A 20,653-nucleotide genomic window follows, 5' to 3' on the forward strand; every position below is an offset into this window, starting at 1 on the left:
TGGTGTATCTTTTAGACACAAGCGCTTTGACATAACTTGCCATGAGAACCTTCTGTCACACTATTACACCAAGGAACTTAACACTTGCCAGTCTGCCAATTCAACGTCACCACTCGCCAACACTTAATTTATGCATTCATTATTTGCATTTCATTGTTTTGTTTAAGTAAACAAAAATTGTAGGTTTCTATAAACACCAAATTGGCACAACCACCTCTGCAGACGAAAGGAAGCTCATACTTCAACGCGTTTCAAGTTTAATGTGGACACTAAATGCTTTTTTTCTTCATTTTTTTTTCAAAAAGATAAAGACAGCTATGAAGTGCCGAAAACTGGTGATATACGGCAGGTAGAAAGACAAAGCATTGATAATATACAATTGAGCAGACAAAGTTCTCTATACAAAAACACTTAAAATCAACAAAGCGTGTACTCGCAGTCAAGCAAACGGGTGAGTATCTCCTCACAGCTTGGTCTTTCATCTGGTTCAGCCCAACAATCTGCAATAAGAGTTCAATAAAAATGTGAGATTCTGACACAGTTGTTCGCCATGGTGGGAACAATACAGATACAAGTTTTGCCAGACCTGCAATCAACTTGCCCAGGGGACCTTCAGGAATCTCCAGCCGTGATCCTTCATTAGCAACTGCATAAACAACCTGAACAATGGGGTAGACAAGTTTTTGTCAAAAACCAGGAAACCCTAGCATCTTTTCATTATTAAGCACCTACAGATTACTCACTTGCATTGATGGTACACCTTCCCACGGTCGACTCAAAGTACAAAGCTCCCACATAATCACCCCAAGACTGAACACATCACATTTCTCTGTGAATGGTTCATTACGGATAAGCTCAGGAGCCATCCATTCTGGAGTTCCAGCAGACGAGGAATCTCTTGTGGGACCATCGGTCATTACACGTGAAAGGCCAAAATCACAAATCTTGACTGTCCAGTGCTTGTTAACAAGGCAATTTGCACTTTTTAGATCGCGATGAGCTATCTTCATTCGGTGTATACACAGCAAACCCCTTGATTTGCAAGCAGAGAACCATAGTCAGTTAGAATTTCCATTCTCATAGTGATGAACTAAGCGATTAGACATCATCAAAAGACCATGAAATTTTAGCAGTTAGCTTAATTGAACTACCTGCATTACTAAGGGACAAACAAACTGCCTTAGTTATGCTTAATTGAACCAGATTTAGATACAAAGTGCTTAACTCAATATTTTACTTTGGCTTAATCGTACACACAGGCTATTAATTAGACAAGCAGAAGACTTCAGCAAAATAAGAAGTAAAAGGTATCCCACTACAAAACTATACACAAATTACCTACCTAATACTACTAATATAGTCAGCACAATTCAAAAGGCAGTTATCTCGTCTCTTCCTACTGAATTTCCATGATATAATAATCAATGAGGATAGAATAAATATAATAAAGGGATTTACTACTTTGCATCCACCTACATCAGCCACTCTCAAGTCAAATATGTTCCCAGTCTCCATGATGCTACCGGACTGGGGGTAAGTTGCAGATGATACAATCAACTGTAAGACGTGTCTACATGTCAGAGGCTGTTTTTCTTGAACTTTACATTGCCAACTTTTACTTATTATCTTAATCGTTTTTACCCTGATAATTGTTATGGAAGTCAAAGTGAAAATGTGCCTTCCTTTTTAACCAATAAAAGCTATTACATTGATATAGAAAATATTACATCAATACCAAGATCAACAGCAAAAGTTAATGATCAAGGATGACAACATATGTATACCTACATACCCTCAAGAAGAGTAACAGAAAAGCAAACCATAAAAGAAAAAATGTACCTTCCTTGGGAATTCGATTAGATTTATTGAACGACAATTATGAGAGACAAGGTACCCATATTCTTTTTGGCTTTTTATGTTGTGGCAGACAATCCCTAGCCATTTCGAGACCACGATATGTGTTCTCAGTTATATGACTTCACCAAACTATCTGGCCAAACTATCTCCTTACTCCTACTCTATTGAATTTATGGAGGGTAAATATATAACTTCAAAAACAAAAGCCGAAGAAGAAAAATAAAATAGAATAAAATGAAAACCAAGAACAACTTTAATGATATTTCAACCCAATAAGGACATCTATGAGACCTAAACCTTTAATATATACTCACTGCTAACGCTGCATGAATGCTCTTACCAATATAAAATTCATCGATTCTGTAGTATGATTTTACCAATACATGATTTTTCTCCTGAATTTTACATCAACAAATAGACAGAAGTAGTTGCAGATATTTTAAAATAAAATCTTTTGGGCTCCAAAGGTTCCGGATCCATCACAACTATTAACTCGATGGAATTTTCGGTTCTTAAACCAAGACCCTGTAGTGGAAAAGGGAAGCCACTAACACAGGTTCACGATGTAAATTTTAACTTAATGCAATAGATCAACCAGCTTATAGAATAATAATGGAGGAACCAGTGTAAGGGAGAGGTTGATCCACTAAAGGAACACTTACTAAGTTAAAACTAGGTTTGATTCACTTTGCATATAATGGTCTAATGTCCTTACAAAAAACAATGTAAAGGATTAATTTGTTCCTATCACTTCAGTCTACCAAGAGCTTGAACAGACAAACTATTGAGTTCTTTTTCTTCACAATATTCTAGTGAATGCATATGCATATCAGCAGTCCTTTAGACTGTGTATATGTAATATCAGTACTTGCACACTGAAAGTGAAGATGGAACAGGCGTGATAAACCTTTAAAGAAAAAATGTCCAAGTTCAAAAGAAAATAGAAACCAAGAAAAGTGCAGAAGACATCTTGGAACAAGTGAGGAGGCTGTGACATATGCCTTCTTAAGAAGACATCTTGGAACAAGTGACATATGCCTTCTTAAGCAACAAGGCATGCTTGGAAATCCTAAATTAGACAGGTGCAGGTTGGACCAACCTGCATATGTCACGAAGCATCTTCAGTCTCCTACGCCAACTGAGTCTCTTTTTCTGGCCACTCATATGTATCAAATAGTATAGGGATCCCATCTCCATGTATTCAGTAACCATAGACAAGTGAGGAGGCTGTGTGCATGCCCCGAGAAATAGAATTACTGCAAAAAATACAAAATTTTCTCAATGAAAAAGGAAATTCATCTAAGAGACTAGAGTAGTATACTAGGTACAATATCTAGGCTTATACAACTAGTATACCGTAAAAAGGTGTGAGCCGAACAAAGAAGAGGATTCAGAAAAACAGAATTTGAGGTGGTGTTTTGGAGAAAAAAAATGTGTGATGTAGCGGACAGACGGACAAGTGAGTTTAAGCGTTGCTGGCCCAAAACTCACTTCGTTTGGGATAAACCTACAGCGAAAAAGAATAGAGTGTGTGTGTGTTTGCTTGTGAAGTATCTCCACTGAAACAAACTAATCCATGTTACTTCCAAACATGCAAGTCGTTCTTGTATGCCACAACCTTTTATCAACTAATCATAAGCAAGGAACTACAAGTGTAGAAAAGTACCATTTGGGTGGCGAAGACGGCTGGGAAAAAATAGAAAAACAATGTATCAGATAAAAATAATGGAGAGTGAAATGATGTGCATTTCTCAGTTACAATGAAACGATACCTTAAAATAGATATTTCATTGCAGAAATCTTCCATGTTTTCAGTTGTCAAGTCTTGCTCAAGGAAAATCTTGATTGCAACGTCTGTCCCATTCCATATACCACGGAAAACTTCTCCAAAGAACCCTAGAATAAATTCTAACTTTAAAATGCTAATTACAAAAAACGTTCAATTTTCGGGCGGTCACACTGATTATCTTGTCTGATGAAACACTGACGACCACAAACTATTTTCTTGTTACTGTAGCCAGCACTCTTTTACTGATAGAATTAGCTAATCAAGATGTGTTATCAAAATCAAATCAACTCATAAACAATTGAAATCAGGATAATACCAAAAAAAAAAAGAATTTACAAGCACGCAGCGACTTAAGAAGAAAATGCAACAACAGTTTGTAAAACTGAAGTTGATGCCAAAATCAACACCATGAGTGTTGCCAAATTGAGAAGCATCACAGCCATCACCAAGTATTTTAAAGGTGGGTACAAAAATATTAATATGATGCTTACCAATTCCAACACGAGTTCCAACAGTTAACTCTGAAAAAGTAATATTCCACTCTTGATATGGTAACAGTGGCCTGTTCTGTGACGTAGACGACTCAAGAACTCTGTTCCATGCGGACAATAGTTCAGCATTTCCTACAAATCCTGCATCGGTACTCGTCTCAGAACCTTGAACTCTATATTCATGCGGAGATGAAGGCAATGATATTGCTGTCTGAGACGCCATTTGCTTCCTGGGAAGACTATAGGCACCCGATATTTCGTCATGCCCATCAACACGAAAAGTAGATACCTGCCATGAAAACTAGATGGTAATGTAAGTGAATTAAACAGGTATGCAAGTACTGACCAATGACCACCTACCAAAAAAGAAACATGTACTACAATTTCACGAGCCCTGTTGGCATATATGATTTAAAACAGAGGGAATTAAACAGGTATGCAAGTACTGACCAATGACCACCTACCAAAAAAGAAACATGTACTACAATTTCACGAGCCCTGTTGGCATATATGATTTAAAACAAAGGGAATTAAACAGGCATGCAAGTACTGACCAATGACCACCTACCAAAAAAGAAACATGTACTACAATTTCACAAGCCCTGTTGGCATATATGATTTAAAACAAAGGCTGAAGACAGACAGTTTTGAAAAATCAATCAACAGAACTTACACAATGACAAGACGCGCTAAACGAATGTATTAGCAGTAAGTTTATGATGAAGCAATTCAAAAAGCAGAGTAAATACCAAAGGCATTACAGTGTAAAGATTAAGTGAAATAATGGTTGATGTCCTGTTAGAGACAACATCATCTGCTCGAATTATAGCAGAGTTTTTAACTATTTAGTACCATGCTTTCATTTTTTTTCCTAAATGGTACCCGAATTTTTTTTCTCACTTGTCAGTACCACGAACTTCCAATTTCTTACAATTTGGTACTAAATGACTAATTTCTATTTTCTGATGACCAAAATGTCCTTGTGTCTTTAATTTCCAAATTGCCACTCCATCACTTGGGTTACTATGGTCATCTAACCCATCCCAATAGAGTCATCCATGAATCCAATGGTGATTATATATCTTCTTCATCCACCACTCCACCTTTTTTTAGATAAAAAAAAGTTTTGGTTGGCGGTGGCGGGGGTGGAGGTGGTGGTAGGGGTGGACGAAGAAGATACACTTAGTTACAAAAAAAAAAAAAAAAGAGGCATTTTGGTCAGATAAACGTTTAAATATATCAAATCGGAAAAATTGGAAGTTCATGGTACTAATAGGCAAGAAAAAAAGTTCGGGTACTATTTAGGAAAAAAAATGAAAGTTCGTGGTACTAAATAGTTAAAAACTCATTATAGCAAGTTCACGGTAGAATTTTATAATGCGCATATGAATGTAACAAACACAGAAGCACACTCGTCAAAAGAAATAATGTTCACCACAGCAAAACGAGCTACTGAGCTAGCAAAACAATAGCACAAGGGAACAACTATGATAATGGAAATAACTAAAGATCTAGCAAAACAAGAGATTGGTAGTTGTTAGAACAACACGCTTCAATATCTGACCTAATATAGTACTGGCCCCACTAACAAAGAATTCATGCTATTTAAAAAATTTACCTTTATAAATAGGTGTGACCATATATAGGAGTAGGATTCCATATTTTTTTCATAACAAACTTCATACATCACTCCCTACAAGATGAATTAAAGGGTAATATTTTGGGGATATGATCTACCAAATCATGAAGATCATCTCCTGAAAAATTCAGCTCATTCAAGAACCACTAACCCTGTTACAAAAATTCCAACTTTGAACTTTTTTGATGGTCCAGAAATTTCGAGTTTGCAACCCTCTAATGGAAATGTTAAAAACGTTCAAATGAGCTGATCAGTTAAAATTTAAGTAATAAATGAAATGGGACAAGAAACAAGCTTACTTCGAGAGTAGCCAATGTTGTATACAGTTTACAATGTTCCTCAGGCATCAATTATGCATAAAACACATTTCTTTCTTTTTTTGGATAAAGGTAGATTTCTTTACATATAATCAAAAAGAGAATGAGATATGCATGTTCTGTATATCCTACAATGTAGTAGAATAGAAAAACCGAATAGCTAGGAAAGCCAAGGTTGAAACTGACTCGATGTGAGGTCGGAAGATGTTGGTAAAAGACAAAGTAAAAAGACTTGTATTAACGAACGCCCAAATACAGCAGCCTCTACTCGGTCACGCAGAGGGAATAGATTCCAAACTCCCCAAGAGGGTAGCAAGACTCAAATTATCCCTCTCAGCAACGACAATACAAGTACCCACATCCCACTGAAGTTCCATGCTACCCAAGAGGGCAGCGAGACTCACAAAACGCGTCATTTATACAAAGCGGTAAGATATCACAATACAGCAGGATTAGTGAAAGCATTTCAAAATTTTATGAACAAAATACTATAATCATATGAAAATTAAGCGCCCAAAAGAAAAGGAATAAGAAAACATACATTTTTCCTAAGACCTGGACTGTCGCTTTTATCATTTGGGGAGTAAGATGTTGATCCATCATCACCTTGTTCCTTTAGAAGGCGGTTTTGTTTGAGTGTTTCGTTCATTGCTCGCACAGCCCTAGAAACAATTTCACTAAAAGAGTTAAAGCATGACATAAATGGAACAGGTAAAAGTAAGATCAATTCAAAAAAGGAAATGAAAAAGAAAAATAGGAATTTAAAATACAACGAGATACAACTAGATATTACAGAAAATTCTCAAATTACATAGTTGTTATAGAAAATAAATATTTAGTTTGAGCTTTTCACTTTCGGAGGAGCAGTCAGGGTCCATGCTTCCCTAACTATTCTTTGATGATGTTGAATATTAACCAAGTATTACTCTTCGATCCTTAAACCTCAATGACTCGTGTTACCATTCACCATTTTTCACAATTTGATGATGAGAAAAAATAAATTAAAAAAAATAAAAATAAAATATATATATAGCCCGCTTCCTAAAGGGACCTTAAATAAGGACCAAATCTAAAACAACCCACAACTTCACCTACAAAATGATTTAAAACCTAATCTACTAACCATAAAGAACATCTCTACAAAAAGAACATCTTCTCCCATGTTTCCTTAAAAATTTCAAACAAAGCTAGTGGTTCCAGCAAGGAAAAATCTGGGTCAATCAAACAGAACCTAGATAAATGTGAGATATCCATCCATTCTGTATAGACAAAAGCGAATACACTTTCTGCGAGGAATAATCTCTAACAGTGAAAATAATAAATGAATATTACACAATCAAATAAAAAAGGCTCAACCAACATGAATAAACAACAAGAGACTCCAAGTGCAAAGAAAATTGAGAACCACCAAATGGACCAGAGAATCATGCAAAAGGCTGTATTTTTCTCAACACCTACTATTCTATGTGAAATAACATTAAGTCACATAGTAAAGTAAAAGTCAACCTTACGATATCATCGCCAATTTCTGGAGTGATGCTAATGCTCCGACGCCTTATTCTACGCACTTCTGATACTGATGCACCATCCGACCTGGGAATTCAATCAGGCACATTTAATCAGTAACAGAAACAAACAAGTCTATGTAATAAAACATTCCTCTCGACTCAGTTCGCTGAAAATGTAACGATTATCCATTTTGTTTTTCTCGACCAAAGATTCCATTGGCAAATAAGACATTAATTAGCTCAAGAAAGAACAAAAATAAACAATACATGAGGAAAGGAACGCAGCCAATGGAATGAGCAGAATCCCAGTGTACGAATTAAGCAACAATGGTTAAGGATTCCCTTATACGTTCGCATATACACTAACATTCAATAGCGGTTGCCATATACTAAAAATGTTCACAACTTTTCAAATTTTGGTGAGAAAAGACCATCTAAGATAAATAAATACCCTAATGAAATAGAAGGAGATTATGGTTGTGAACACTATACTTTCTGGCCCATTCTCAGCGAAGTTCCCGAAAAGATGCCCAACAGCATATTCATGGTCAACACCCATCGCAACAGAAAGTACTTGTGTACCAGCAGATAAAATCAACTTTGGAAGAATTCGTTAAATCCCATGGGAAGACACAAGAGACATAAAACATCTTCAAATGAAGACTTAATGACAAACTAGATACTTTGATCTGTTCTTATTTTACTTGGCACGGTAACAATTCTTACGGTTGATACTATACACTAAATTTTGTTAAAAGACACCATCCATCGAGAAACAAAATTCTAACTTTTGATTTGATTAATCAAGATCAAAGATGAGCAGGGAAAGTAGGAGCAAATGGGACAGAAACGCTCAGAAAAAAATAAAATCAAAGAAGAAATAAAAAGACACTTGCTTTTATGGGGAGAAAACTTATTGTCAACAAGTAGTGTTTCATGTTTTTTGTTTTCAGCTTGTTTCTTTCTTATGTTATAGGGATAGCTTATAATTGAATGTATTTGTTGTAGATAAACTTAACCAATCAGGGAACAAAAAAGGGTCCACGAATATGATTGGTGTTCCATAATAACTATTTGTCTTGTGTTCATTTCTTTTTTTTTCTTTTTGCTCGGTAAAGTGAAATATCATTAATAAAGGAGAAGTAGGCTGAGAAGGCCTACATTACAAGAAAGAAACAAGAATAAAAACATTTACAATAAAAGAAACTACATAAGAAAAAATCAAGAACTCCACCATCGCCTTATGTCTAAGAACATAAGATGATCCCTCCTAGCTACAAAAGACTCAAAGAAACATCCTTTAAACTCTTTGAAGACTTTAAACCACTGATATAATAAGGCATTTATTGATAGAATCGTCTTCTTAAACTATTTGTCTTGTGCTCATTTCTTATGGTATTGTACACAATATCTCGTGTCTTAGGTAACTATGCCACCCAGAGATACTGTACCAAGTAAAAACAAGAACCTCTCCAGTTAATAACATGCTTAAAAACTTCCCAAAATTCAATGTGAAAAGATGTACGCTCTTCACAATCAAAAGAGTGTGAAATCAGTCTCCAATATCTATTATAACAACCAAAGAACTGTGTCTAGGATATTCCAATATAATCTGAACTTTTATCATTTTCATATAGACTAGGCAAAGTACAGTTAAGGATTAGCAAAGTACAATTTGTGAGGTGGAGCTTACCACAATATGGGTAGCAGAAAGCCAGTACGACAATTTATGCAACAACCTTCTAATACAAAATAGTGGTGCATAAACAGAGATAAGAACACTAAACGCATCAAGAAACAAAACAAAAGACAACGAAACACACTCATGACCAACTACAAAATAGTATATTTATCCATCACTCGAGAAACAAAGGGAGTCTTTATAACCACTTAAAGTTAATAATAGTAGGTACAACGTCGCTAGAAGTATAGACCTTGAAGGAGCCATATCATCCACATATTCTCTAAATGACTGCCTACCACCGCTAAGCATGGAACGCCCACGTGCTCGAAGTAAAGGATGCTCAGGACTGCAAAGGGAAAAAGTACCAAGATACCAAAGCTTTAGAATAAAGAGGAAATCAAAATATTATGATAAAAACAATAGACATTATAATACTAAACTATTACGATTGTTGGCTTGTTGCTATTTCTTTTTCTTTTTTTCTCACAATGTGCGGCTTCAATTATGTCACTTCCGAAAGATTTGAAGGAATAATTAGTGTCGATGCAAATAATGAATAAACTTTTCTGTAAATCAGTATATTTATATTATATTTTGATACATGGCTTTAAACTACCGATGTGGGACTATTTATCTCAACACGCCCCCTCACATGTGGCGAGACTTGAGCCTAAAACATGGACTTTTATTCTAATGTGTGACATGGAGCATTTAGCAAACATAGCCTGCTCTCATACCATACAAACTTTGGAGCAGAAAACTGAAAACTGATTGGAAATGAGTGGGAAGGCCCCAGGATTTATACTGACTGTTTATCTCACAACAGTTTGAATTGGAAGTTCTAAAATTCTTGTCATATACAGCAAAACGGGAAGTAACTTCCAATATTTCTTGAAGTATTCAAATGTATCAGGGCATAACTTACATAAGCAAAGCAAATAAACTCGTACTAAGAGAAATTTAACAAAGTAATTATAATAATGAAAAAAAAGGGGGTGAGAAAGAGAGACCTTGAACTAGCGGTCCGTTGTTCCGCAACAACTTTCCTCCGACTACGACGCCAAAAAGTGTTGGCAATATTGGGTTCACTATGTGATAAACTGCTTCAGTGAAAAGAGATTAAGTTACGGTCTTGTAAAAGTAACTTTACCTTGAACAAGATGGAAATGATACAGCATTCACTACAACGGGAAAATGCACTAAGCTGGAAACATTGTCCAGAAAGACTGTGAACAGAATGTCAAGGGTAATTCAAAATTATTTCTGATTTGATGTGCAACCATTACGAGTAACCCTACCTTAGCTTTCGGTCCAAAGAAGTTGTGGGCCGCAACATTACATTACGTAATGAAGGACCTGCTACGTTTGAAGATGCTTCTAGTCTCCGGTGGTACAAGGGTTGAACTGCCTCATCTTGTTCAAGACTGCAATAAAATGGCCACATTTTGGCCAGAAGATACAGAGATAAAGAGCATAAGCATCTCAAAACAAAGAGTAGATATAAGGGAGGGATAACAAGATTGCTTGCTCTAGATGACTTTAGAACCTTATATCATGATCATGGTCCTTCTATGGGTTTCTTTGTACTAGATGTTCTCCTTTATCCAAGTAGTTGACAATTGGCATGACCCAGTAAGGCAGTGCAAGACACCAAAAGGTTTTAAACTCTAGCAAAGCACTGCTTCATGTTTATGACTGATAACTTTGAGGGAAAGGCTGAGTTAGCTATTAATGTGGATTACAGATCTCTTCAAAATTTAACACCTTAACACCCGTCCTTTCCCTTTCCACAAGCGGTGGAGTAAATTGATCACAATACATGGGCAAAGCCCTCAAAGGCTTGACCAGCCTGCCACTTGACACCTTCAAACTTCACTCTGATTGATTGACACTTCTACTAGAAGAACAGGGCAGTTATTTTTATTTTGCAAGTTAGATTTTCTTGTCCGAAGTTGTTTGCCTAGTGCAAGGAGATGGAGTCCTTCTATAGGCAGGGTTTCTTGTGTTATTGTCTTGTGTGTGGGATTCCACTGAAGAAGGTTTCTGGCCATTCTCTTTCTATTTTGGGTTATGAACTGCTGATTAAACTCATATTCTGATAGAAGAAAAGGCCAGGGAGTATAATATTTGTACCATTCAGCGTCTGCTCTATCTGCATATCCATATAGGGGACTGTTCGGTTCAAGCGGAGAATCACAGGAGTCATTCTCAGCAGAGTCACTTTCCCCTGCAGCAGCAATATGAGACATGAAGATTGCCCTGGTTGAACAGGGTATTAGCTGGCCAGGGAACCGCATAAGATCAACAAGTAGTTCGACAGACTTCAGTACAACTATCACAGACATATGCTTGTACGAATCTGCACGCTCAATAGCTCCATCACTAGGCAGACCCTAACAAGATAAATAAACACGATAAGAGCTAACAGATTAGCTAGGACGAAATAAATTAATCAAAACAGGAACATTTGTATCATGGTTTGACGACTAAATCTCACAAGATAGTGAAGGAGGTAAAAGAGGCTTTGTTCATTTGGCTAGTGCTTGTCAAAGCTTTCAGAGAGTGGGGCTTTACTGACTTTATGTGTAATTGCGATAAACTTGTAATTTGAGGGACATGTCTTATCATGGTCTAGTAACATCTTGCTACATACAATCATCATTTGCAACTTCTATCAAGTTGCAACTTGACTTCCAAAGGAGTTCAATTGAACTTTACCAAGAAAACAAAAAAAAAACTACAACCAGAGTGGACTGGAGGCAAATACAACAGTAAATGAAAAGAATTTTAAAAAAACCACATGGAGCAACTACCAGTCTACCACACACACACACACACACAGAGTGAGAGAGAAAGAGAGAGATGAGGGTGTAGCACAGTAGCACTCTTACCACCATAAGCCTACTCTCAAGACCCACAGTATCTGCAAGAACTTTGAACAGGATAGCTCGGGGACGGCATGAACCATGCCTTATCTGCCCCAACAGCTGCCCACCGCGGTTCTCAAACATATGAGAGCTTTCATCCATTGCAGCTTTTGCAGGACTTAATTCCGAACTTGGACGCTTATAAAAATCAGAAACCTGGCAAAGCATTGTGTGGTAAGCATGAGATCAAATACTGATTACAGAGAGGGGGAAGAATCCCAATATTAATCACGAAAGGAAAAAAGACAGTGCACAAATGTATTGTATTACAGGAATTTCTGGATAATCTTCCGTTGAAAAAAATAATGCATTGCATCCATGCTTTCAAGGGAACAGTTGAAGTAAAATATAAATTGGTGGATGCAAAACAAACTACCTCATCTATAGAGCAACCAAATAAAAAATACAATTTTATGAAATCAAGTAAACAAAGGGAGAAGAAATGTTTAAGGGGTCATGGTCATGAAAGTTTATTCTGAGAATTGAAATTATATATTGCACGCTAACAGAAACAAAATAATTTATAAAAAGATGATTAAAACAAAAGAGAGGGGATTAGACAAAAGTGTGTTAAGACTCTCTCCTTTGAACTTATGCGCTAAAACAAATGAATGCCAAATTGTCAGTTATAGAGGATTAGAGGTTGACCCACCAGTCAATATCTTGTCTGGCACACCAACACCCAAAAAAGTACTGTGAAAGAGCATTCAGCTATGGGAAAATACTGCGAGTCAGATAAAGGTTACAAACTCTATTACTATTTAGTCTGTGTACAGTACTGATCGTGCTCAATGGGTTTACAATTGATGATAACAACATGAAGAAGGTTTTAGCTGTTAACAAAATCAAAATCGATAGTGGCAGGATAAAGTGATAAACAGGACTCGAGAAGGCAACCAATGGCTTCCAAAGTCCCAAGTGCAAGAAGCAAATATCTCAGCACACAATTTTCACATAAGAAGACATCTTTGTTTCAATCTCCCCTCTCCAAGGAAATGTGACTCAGGTATAAGCAGTTAATCGTAGTAGGTCCAACGTAATACTTAGGAATTAATCTGTAGTTCAGAATTTCAGATAGATTTGCAGCATCATACTAAAGACACGTTTATCTGAAGTTATCCTTATGAAACCATTTAAGGGATCAATAGCTCAGCGAACTTTGAGAAGGCTCAGAAAAATGCTTTTCTTAAGTAGTTCTTAGCATTGTAACTGACGAGAGTGTTCTTCTTTAAGGACTGATTTTGTAAGAAGATGAAGTTAAACCTTAAGACGCTAGAGAGCGGTAAAAACGATAAATGATTAGCCAAAAAAAGGCTCCTCTAGTGGTGTCTCAATCAACCAGGATATATCTTCAACTTAAAATGTGTATTATTACTAAACTGTTAGAAAATTCTATTTAATTGATCCATTCATTCCATTGCATACACATTCGATTCTCCTTATCATTAGGTCCATTATACCATATCCTATGTATTTGACTGTTTAGAAAGAAAATGAAAAAGAAAATTCAAAATTCGAGGTAAATTACATACAATATGTGTCCGACACGGACATGTGGATACGTATCTGACACAGAATTTTTTCAAAATATGGCGTGTCCATGTAACCTAACAAATATTAGAAACTATAAGACATATATAAAATACTCACCAATCCAGCAATCTTTTTTATCATAGCAGCAGGATTAGAGTTCAATCCTTTCACCAAGGCTACAATGAGTTGCTTTAGCATGGAAAGCTTCTTATCTCTGTTTGCATCTACAAGAATAATTTCAGATCTATGACCCTCCACACCCAACGCATAAAGATCATCCGGAGAAGGAATTGTGTTATCAAAAATTTCTTTGAGATTTTTTTCCTGCCCACAGAAACTTTATAAGATGATTACCATAATATTATGAGTTTAAAAGGAAATAAAAGATAGATTCCAGTAACTCAGTGAGACGTAAGAAAGAAACTTATGCCAGCACAGATTATCAGTATCAACTGCACAGATTCTCAAAAATACAATACTCCTAGAAAAGTAGAAACTAGAAACTAATGCCAAAAACAGATACTTATACTCAGCTGCCTTCTTCTGCCCTTGCACTGGTATCAAAGATGGGAAAACCCCAACTAACCAATTATCCAAAAGAGCATATACCTAAATATGAATTTCTTTTATTGAATTGAAGCAGTTAATATGGACCTACTATCCATTTTTTGACAATTTCTGGATAGTACATTTTTTGTTTACAGGTTTTGATAAGATTAGAATTATAAAAATGAGTTGATTTTCTTTTCTTATTTTTTCTTTTCTCTTTGTGATCTCCATGGAGGACCGTGCAGGATTGGGGTCCTATCCTCGTGTTGAAATAGCTTGTGAAAAGTATTTATGAACCAATTCCATGAAGTATATATACAAGCATAGATACATATAAATACTGATACAAAAGAGAATTAGTCTCCATGATAATTTGGCTAAGAACTGATACAGGAACAAGCATTATATTGGAACAGAGCCGGCATGCGTTCAGGACTAGCCGACAACCTTTCCATCAGTATCCAGTAGTATCTATATCATATCTTGTGAACTTGGATGTAACGCGCACATGGAAGTACATTGTACACCACATTCTTGCAGAATCAATCTAACTAAACAATATGCTAGACAATGAAAAAACACTGCAACCCAGGGTTAATACATAGCTGTATATACAACAACGAAATAGAAGCTACTGCTCACCGGAATAACAGAGTAAAACCCATTAGGTATATGTCCAGAAAATGTTCCAGTAGTCCAAAGAATTTGTGATGCTGTCTGAAATGACAAATCATCTTGCTCAGAAGCACAAGGTACTTCTTTGCTACTCAAAGTTTCATCTGGAGAAAGCAGAGAAACAGATTGGAATTTCTCCATAAAACCTGAGGGCCACCAATTAGTATTAGAAAGCCCTGGTTCTGGTTCCAATGGCCCTGCATCTTCTCGCATCTCGTCCATCTCCTTAAAGCCTTCAAAAGCAAAACCATTTCGCCCCACTTCTCACCCCATAAAAGACCATTCAGACTCTATACAAGTGCTTAGACTACAAAGAACACATTTATGAACTTCTTGTACTGAGAGCTCCTTGACCTTAATGCCATATGACCTGCGAATATAGGCCAAACACTTTAAACATAAGCAACACTTAGTATTAGGAGTCAAAGTATTTTATAGAACTTCAAAATAATATTTGAAGTCAACAAAAAACAGTCACGATTTAGTGATTATAAAAAGTCTCGCATAACAGTCATAAAGAACTGAAAATCAAAACAAACATAAATCAAGAAATCTTTCCTACCTCCAAAATGCATGCAAGTGATTTTCCGTGATAGGCGCCAGCTCCAAAAACATAATGTCAGTCTAAAAGAGAAGACACAATACTGAAGTTATAATCAACCAAACAGCTAAACTACAATGTATGAACACTCATGGACTCGGAGATAAACATATAGCACCAGGAAACAAGTGAAACAAGGTTTCCAGAGATGCAGTTTTCTATATATAATGGTTTTTGCCACCAATTAACAACCTTCAAACAGTCCCTTAAGTTGAAATTTTGCTGCAAGTTTAACTTTCCTTTGATAATTACATATATATTATTATAATGAAAGCAGACAAAAAAGGTTGTGGAAAAAAGTGACTAATTTTAGATTCAGGGAGATTATCTCAGGTTGGGATAGCAGGGCTCTAGGAGGTATGTTACGGTTGTGGGATTTGAATAGCCATTCAGAGGCCTCAAGTCCTTTGCAGAGATATGAGATATAGGTTAGAGGGGTTGGCGGTGGTGTTGGGAATAGATTTTAGGAAGATATTGGTTGCAGGAGAGACTATTGTTCTTGGTGTAGCTTGAATGTTATTTAATAATCTACATGTTTGTCATTTCATGTGGTCAAATTATGGCTATCATGGTTGAGGCTTAGGCATTTTATTTTTATTTTTCAGTTGATAAAACAAGATTTCATTAGAATATCAATGTGAGAGGTTCACACTACCCATAAGTGTACATCAAAGTTGTACAATAGCATTCTGATCCGTTACAATTGAATCAAAACTCACGTTCCTAATAGTAGGAAGATGAGATACCCAACCCAAAGAACGTACTTGCAATTACAAATAATACAATTCGGATCGCAAAATTTATCTTCAAATATCCTTTGGTTTCTTTCCAGACAAATGGTCCACGGCTCCACGTAATAGTATGAGCTATGGTTTTACTCAACAACATCCATGTAGGCGATAAACCCACCGAAGGCTTCTTAAGGAACATACTTCTCAACCCAAGCAAAGTATCGTGTGTACAGTGGAGAGAGGAGAGAGAATTCCCATGCTTTCTTAGCCACGTTGCAATCCAATACAAGATGTTGGAAACTCTCTTCTTCTTGCGCACACATCACACACCATTTTACCATACTATGCACCCTCTTTCTAAGGTTATTTGATGTCAAAGTTCTTCCCCAAAAAAGATCCCACACGAAGAAGCAAACTTTCGTAGGAACCAATTTGTTCCATACAGCCTTATGGGGGAGGTTTGCAGGACCCAACTGATGTTCACTAATTCTCTTGGCTTCTAGAAAATTATATATAGCCTTGGGGGTGAACTCTTGCCGTTCCACATTTTGTATTCATCTTCATCACTCACCAATATCGCGAGATCAGACAAAGTAATTCACCGCCGCTACGGCAGTTCTTTATGAATAAACTCCGCCTGAAAAACAGATTTCGTCTTCCATCTATGCAAACCACATGCTGCTGAACCGTAGCCCTTTTGTTCTCTGAAATCTCAAACAATGTTACCGAAAACCTGTTTTAAGGGTCTCTCTGTGGCCCACTTATCCTCCCAAAACAAAACCCTCGAGCCATCACTAATATTGAAACTAATTTCAGCCTCAATTAACTCTTTGCAGTTCATTATACCACCCATACGAGCAATTCACCTTCTTTGAGAACCATCCATACTCATCCAATCCATATTTATCTTTAATGACCTCTTCCATAAATTGTCACAACCTTGGTCAACAGATCTCCATATACATTTACACAATAGAGAGATATTTATCTCTTTCAATCGTTGAATACCAAGACCTCCCATCACAATCGGCATGCAACACTATCCCATGAGATAAGGTGATAGTGTCAAACATCACCAGTTGTTCCCCATAAGATCTCCCTCATGATTCTTTCCACAATGTTCGCCACACTCGTAGAAATAGCGAGAAGAGAGAGAGAGAGTATATTGGAAAGCTCAAAACGGTGAATTTGATCAGAACCAACCTGCACCCTTAGATAGGCATTTTCACGTCCAAATGGCCAATCTAAGAGTGAATCTGGCAATATAGTGAGTCACTTCCCTCTTGGGCAGTTTGTAACGCCCTCAAAGAAAAGTACACAGTGAGCCACTTCCCTCTTGGGTAGCTTGAATGTTATTCCTTCTGGGAGATGAAATAGGGATTATCCCCTCTGGATTATTGGCAAGAATGTGAAATTATCCTCCAGGTCTTCCCATTTTGACCTTTGTTCTCATCTAGGTTTAAAAATACGCATTGAGGCTTAAGCCTCAAGGTGCGCCTTAAGCCTTTTACAGATTTAAGCACCTTGGCACCTTGGGGCTTAAGCCTCACATGCTTCTAAACTTTCATACTTTTTTTTCCCATTTTTTCAGTTTTTTTGTTGACTTAGCCCTTCATAAGTTCTTTAAAGTTTAACAAATCCTCATTAGGTTATGTTTTAAGCATCAAAACACCTTATTCTATTAGAAACCACAAACTTCCATCCTCAAACCTCATTTTTCCTCAATCTATTATTTATATATTTTTTTATTGAGGCTTAAGCCTCAAGCACCTCTGAGGCTCGCCTCAAGCTTCACAGAGGCAGCGAGCCTCAAGGCTTTGATATGTCTTTTTAAACATATACGTACTTTGCTATCACCTATATCTCAAAGTCTTATGAGTCTCTTTTTCCATTTGGTGTGAAAGTCGGAATAAAATCCTAACTATTGATGACCCTTTTACATGTACTCGTGCTTGTTATATGGAGAGCCAGTCAGTCATACTCTTAACCATTGTCATTATTCCTCAGAGGTTTGTGTGAATGTGTTCATCAGTTTTGGGTGGATTGAGTAATTCCCCAATAGGTGAAGTCATTTGAGCATTCTAGATTATAGTAGTCCACTCTACAAAGGGGAGAAGATAGTGGAGTATCAAATCCTTTGTAATCATGTGACGCCTATACCTAGAGAAGAACATGAGACATTCCAAGGATCATTATTTCAATCAAAGCACTCATTCATCTTTGGTTGAAGACTTGGAACGTATGGACGGATTCCCCATTCGGTACTATTGACTTCAAATAAAATTCCTTGACGGGCACTATGTACTGTGACCTACTGGGATGCATTGTTGGTTTTTGGATTAGCTTTAGTTCCCTATCTTTCTTTCCATGTAATGTAGGATTTCTCATCCTACTTGCCCAATAAAAAACATAGGATATCTCATCCTACTTGTCCAAAAAAAAATAATGTAAGGCATTTCATCCTATCTTACTTCTCTCTTTTTCTTTGATTGTATAACTAATTATATTAAAATTAAACCAACAAAAAAAAAAGTCCCCCACCACCCCCGAAGCCTTTCTCCAAGTCAATAACGAAACAGCTAGTATTACCACTTGAACATAAGTGGCTGTTGTCTTTTTCAGTTGCATGTGGTTTGCTTCATTTATGGTTTTCCCTACTACAAAAGAAACATCATTTCCTATCCCCTTTATCTCCATCACATAGCCAAAAGTTCTAGACAAAACCCGAAACGTTGAGTTGGTCCAAAATGCTCCGCAATGAGTTCAGCGAATCAGATGATCATGGTGGCAATCATTTATTTCTAATCCCAATTATAGCATAGCGGTCTCAACATCAGATTTGCAGTAATTAATATTTATAAATTAGTTGGTGCCATAACACATTTTCTTCCAACATCACCTCCCTACTTCCACATTTCTAAAAAAGTTGTAATTTCACAATAAAACTCAAAAAAATTCACAAGTACACAATACAGTGACAAACAAATCTTATCCAAACAAAAATAACTAGCAAGATCCTTATCTTACTAATCAAACAACCACAACGCCCAATCACATTATCAAAACTAACCTAGAAATATAAATCACGGTAACTAATTACAAAAACATTCATTCCAATTCAACATCTATGTAACAGAAATCAAGAGAGAGAGAGAGAGAGAGAGAAATTTACCCGTGGATCTAAGCATTTGATCTTTTGAAGTAGGTAGAGAAAATTTTGAGTGGAAATCTAAAAACTAGATTTGTGAATCTGAGCTGAAGAGAGAGAAGAAAGAAAAAAAGAGAGGAAGACTGAAAAACAGAAAAGATATGTGAAGGAAATGACGAGGAAACGAAGCGAGGAAAGAGAGGAAGGCTTAGTTGGGTAGTATTTATAATGGAAAGTTTCTTTTTTTATAATTATTTATTAGGTGTTTCGTCAGCTCGGGTGGACGGTTGTGTCATTTTAATTGTTGCTCGTGATTCATATGTGTGTATCTCGAAAACGACTTTGTTTCACTAGTTTAGTAGTTGGTTGGTGTGAGCGTGTGTAATGGGTAATGGCATAACAACAAAATCTGATTTATGTATCTAACTAGTTTACAATTTTCAACAAGATTTCAAGGGCTTTAATTTCTCACCAAATTGAGGTTGATGATACGTAAGTTAAAAGTTATACTAGACCCTTGAAAATGCGCCAACTTCATGGTACACAAAATATTGTCAACAAATCTTACGAGACCTTTCTTTTGAAGTTTTTTAGCCAAATGAGCCTAGAAGAACGATACAAATGAATGGAATGATCGATATCAACGTCATTTGCAGAACCATCATTTGAATTTGCGGTTTTAATGGGACCCAATTACAGCCCGTACTAGATTAAGTAACATAGTACTTGGACCAGCAAGACAAGATGTGAGTTTTTGTTGCTTTGCTTGATTGTTTGGCTAAATTCAGATGGCAGGAAAGCGATTGGTGTCTTTTGTGTAGAACACTCACTCTCATCACGTGCACCTCGAGAGAACGTACAACGCGGCATTGCCCTCTCTCCGACAGCCAGCTGGCAAATGGTTGGCTCACCAACATCCACAACTTTTCATTAGCGTGAATACACCCAAGTGACCCAACCATAAAAAAAACCACCACTAAAGTACAAGTTACACTACACTCACTGATTAAAAGTGTGACTTTTGTTTACCAGTTCTCGTCATTCTGACTAGAGCTGTCCATGGATCTGAAACCGAAACCGAAACCGAAATCGAAACTGAATCGATAATATCATATTTCATCTTAAACCAAACTAAATCGATAAGATATATTGCAAACCGAATCCAAACCAAAAATTATAAAATTAATTAAATCTTAAATCAAAT

At 36.6% G+C, this 20,653-nt stretch overlaps 1 protein-coding gene across 3 annotated transcripts; it reads right to left on the minus strand.

Moving 5' to 3' along the window:
• Positions 1-167: 167 nt before the first annotated feature.
• Positions 168-19,665, minus strand: LOC147518632 (Mitogen activated protein kinase kinase kinase-like protein). Of its 3 annotated transcripts, none has more exons than XM_086590436.1 (18): positions 19,474-19,665; positions 15,532-15,593; positions 14,937-15,339; positions 13,863-14,069; positions 12,177-12,368; positions 11,419-11,678; positions 10,584-10,709; positions 10,296-10,385; positions 9,536-9,631; positions 7,600-7,686; positions 6,635-6,755; positions 4,138-4,426; positions 3,630-3,753; positions 3,524-3,543; positions 2,957-3,113; positions 744-1,032; positions 587-659; positions 168-500 (listed from the first exon to the last, which is right to left on the minus strand). In XM_086590436.1, the coding sequence occupies exons 3-18, from the start codon at positions 15,189-15,191 to the stop codon at positions 418-420; spliced, it is 2,469 nt and encodes an 822-aa protein (XP_086446562.1). In that variant the 5' UTR covers positions 15,192-15,339; positions 15,532-15,593; positions 19,474-19,665; the 3' UTR covers positions 168-417. The 3 variants fall into 3 exon arrangements, with proteins under 3 accessions (XP_086446562.1, XP_086446561.1, XP_086446563.1); XM_086590435.1 differs by having other exon boundaries at positions 4,138-4,438; positions 19,474-19,643; XM_086590437.1 differs by lacking the exons at positions 168-500; positions 587-659; positions 744-1,032 and adding an exon at positions 2,593-2,826 and having other exon boundaries at positions 2,896-3,113; positions 4,138-4,438; positions 19,474-19,643.
• Positions 19,666-20,653: the final 988 nt, after the last annotated feature.

This window comes from Coptis chinensis, chromosome 2 (genome assembly GCF_015680905.1).
Source record: "Coptis chinensis isolate HL-2020 chromosome 2, ASM1568090v1, whole genome shotgun sequence".
Lineage (NCBI taxonomy): Eukaryota > Viridiplantae > Streptophyta > Magnoliopsida > Ranunculales > Ranunculaceae > Coptis > Coptis chinensis.

What these genes read in the sequence shown, in the direction of transcription:
- LOC147518632 (XM_086590435.1), bottom strand. Translation starts at nt 15,191, where the DNA reads ATGGACGAGATGCGAGAAGATGCAGGGCCATTGGAACCAGAACCAGGG. An exon ending in ATTGGCGATGATATCGTAAG is followed by an intron (nt 6,756 to 7,599) that starts GTTGACTTTTAC and finishes AATTGTTTCTAG; the next exon opens with GGCTGTGCGAGCAATGAACG. An exon ending in TGGAACTCGTGTTGGAATTG is followed by an intron (nt 3,754 to 4,137) that starts GTAAGCATCATA and finishes AATTTATTCTAG; the next exon opens with GGTTCTTTGGAGAAGTTTTC.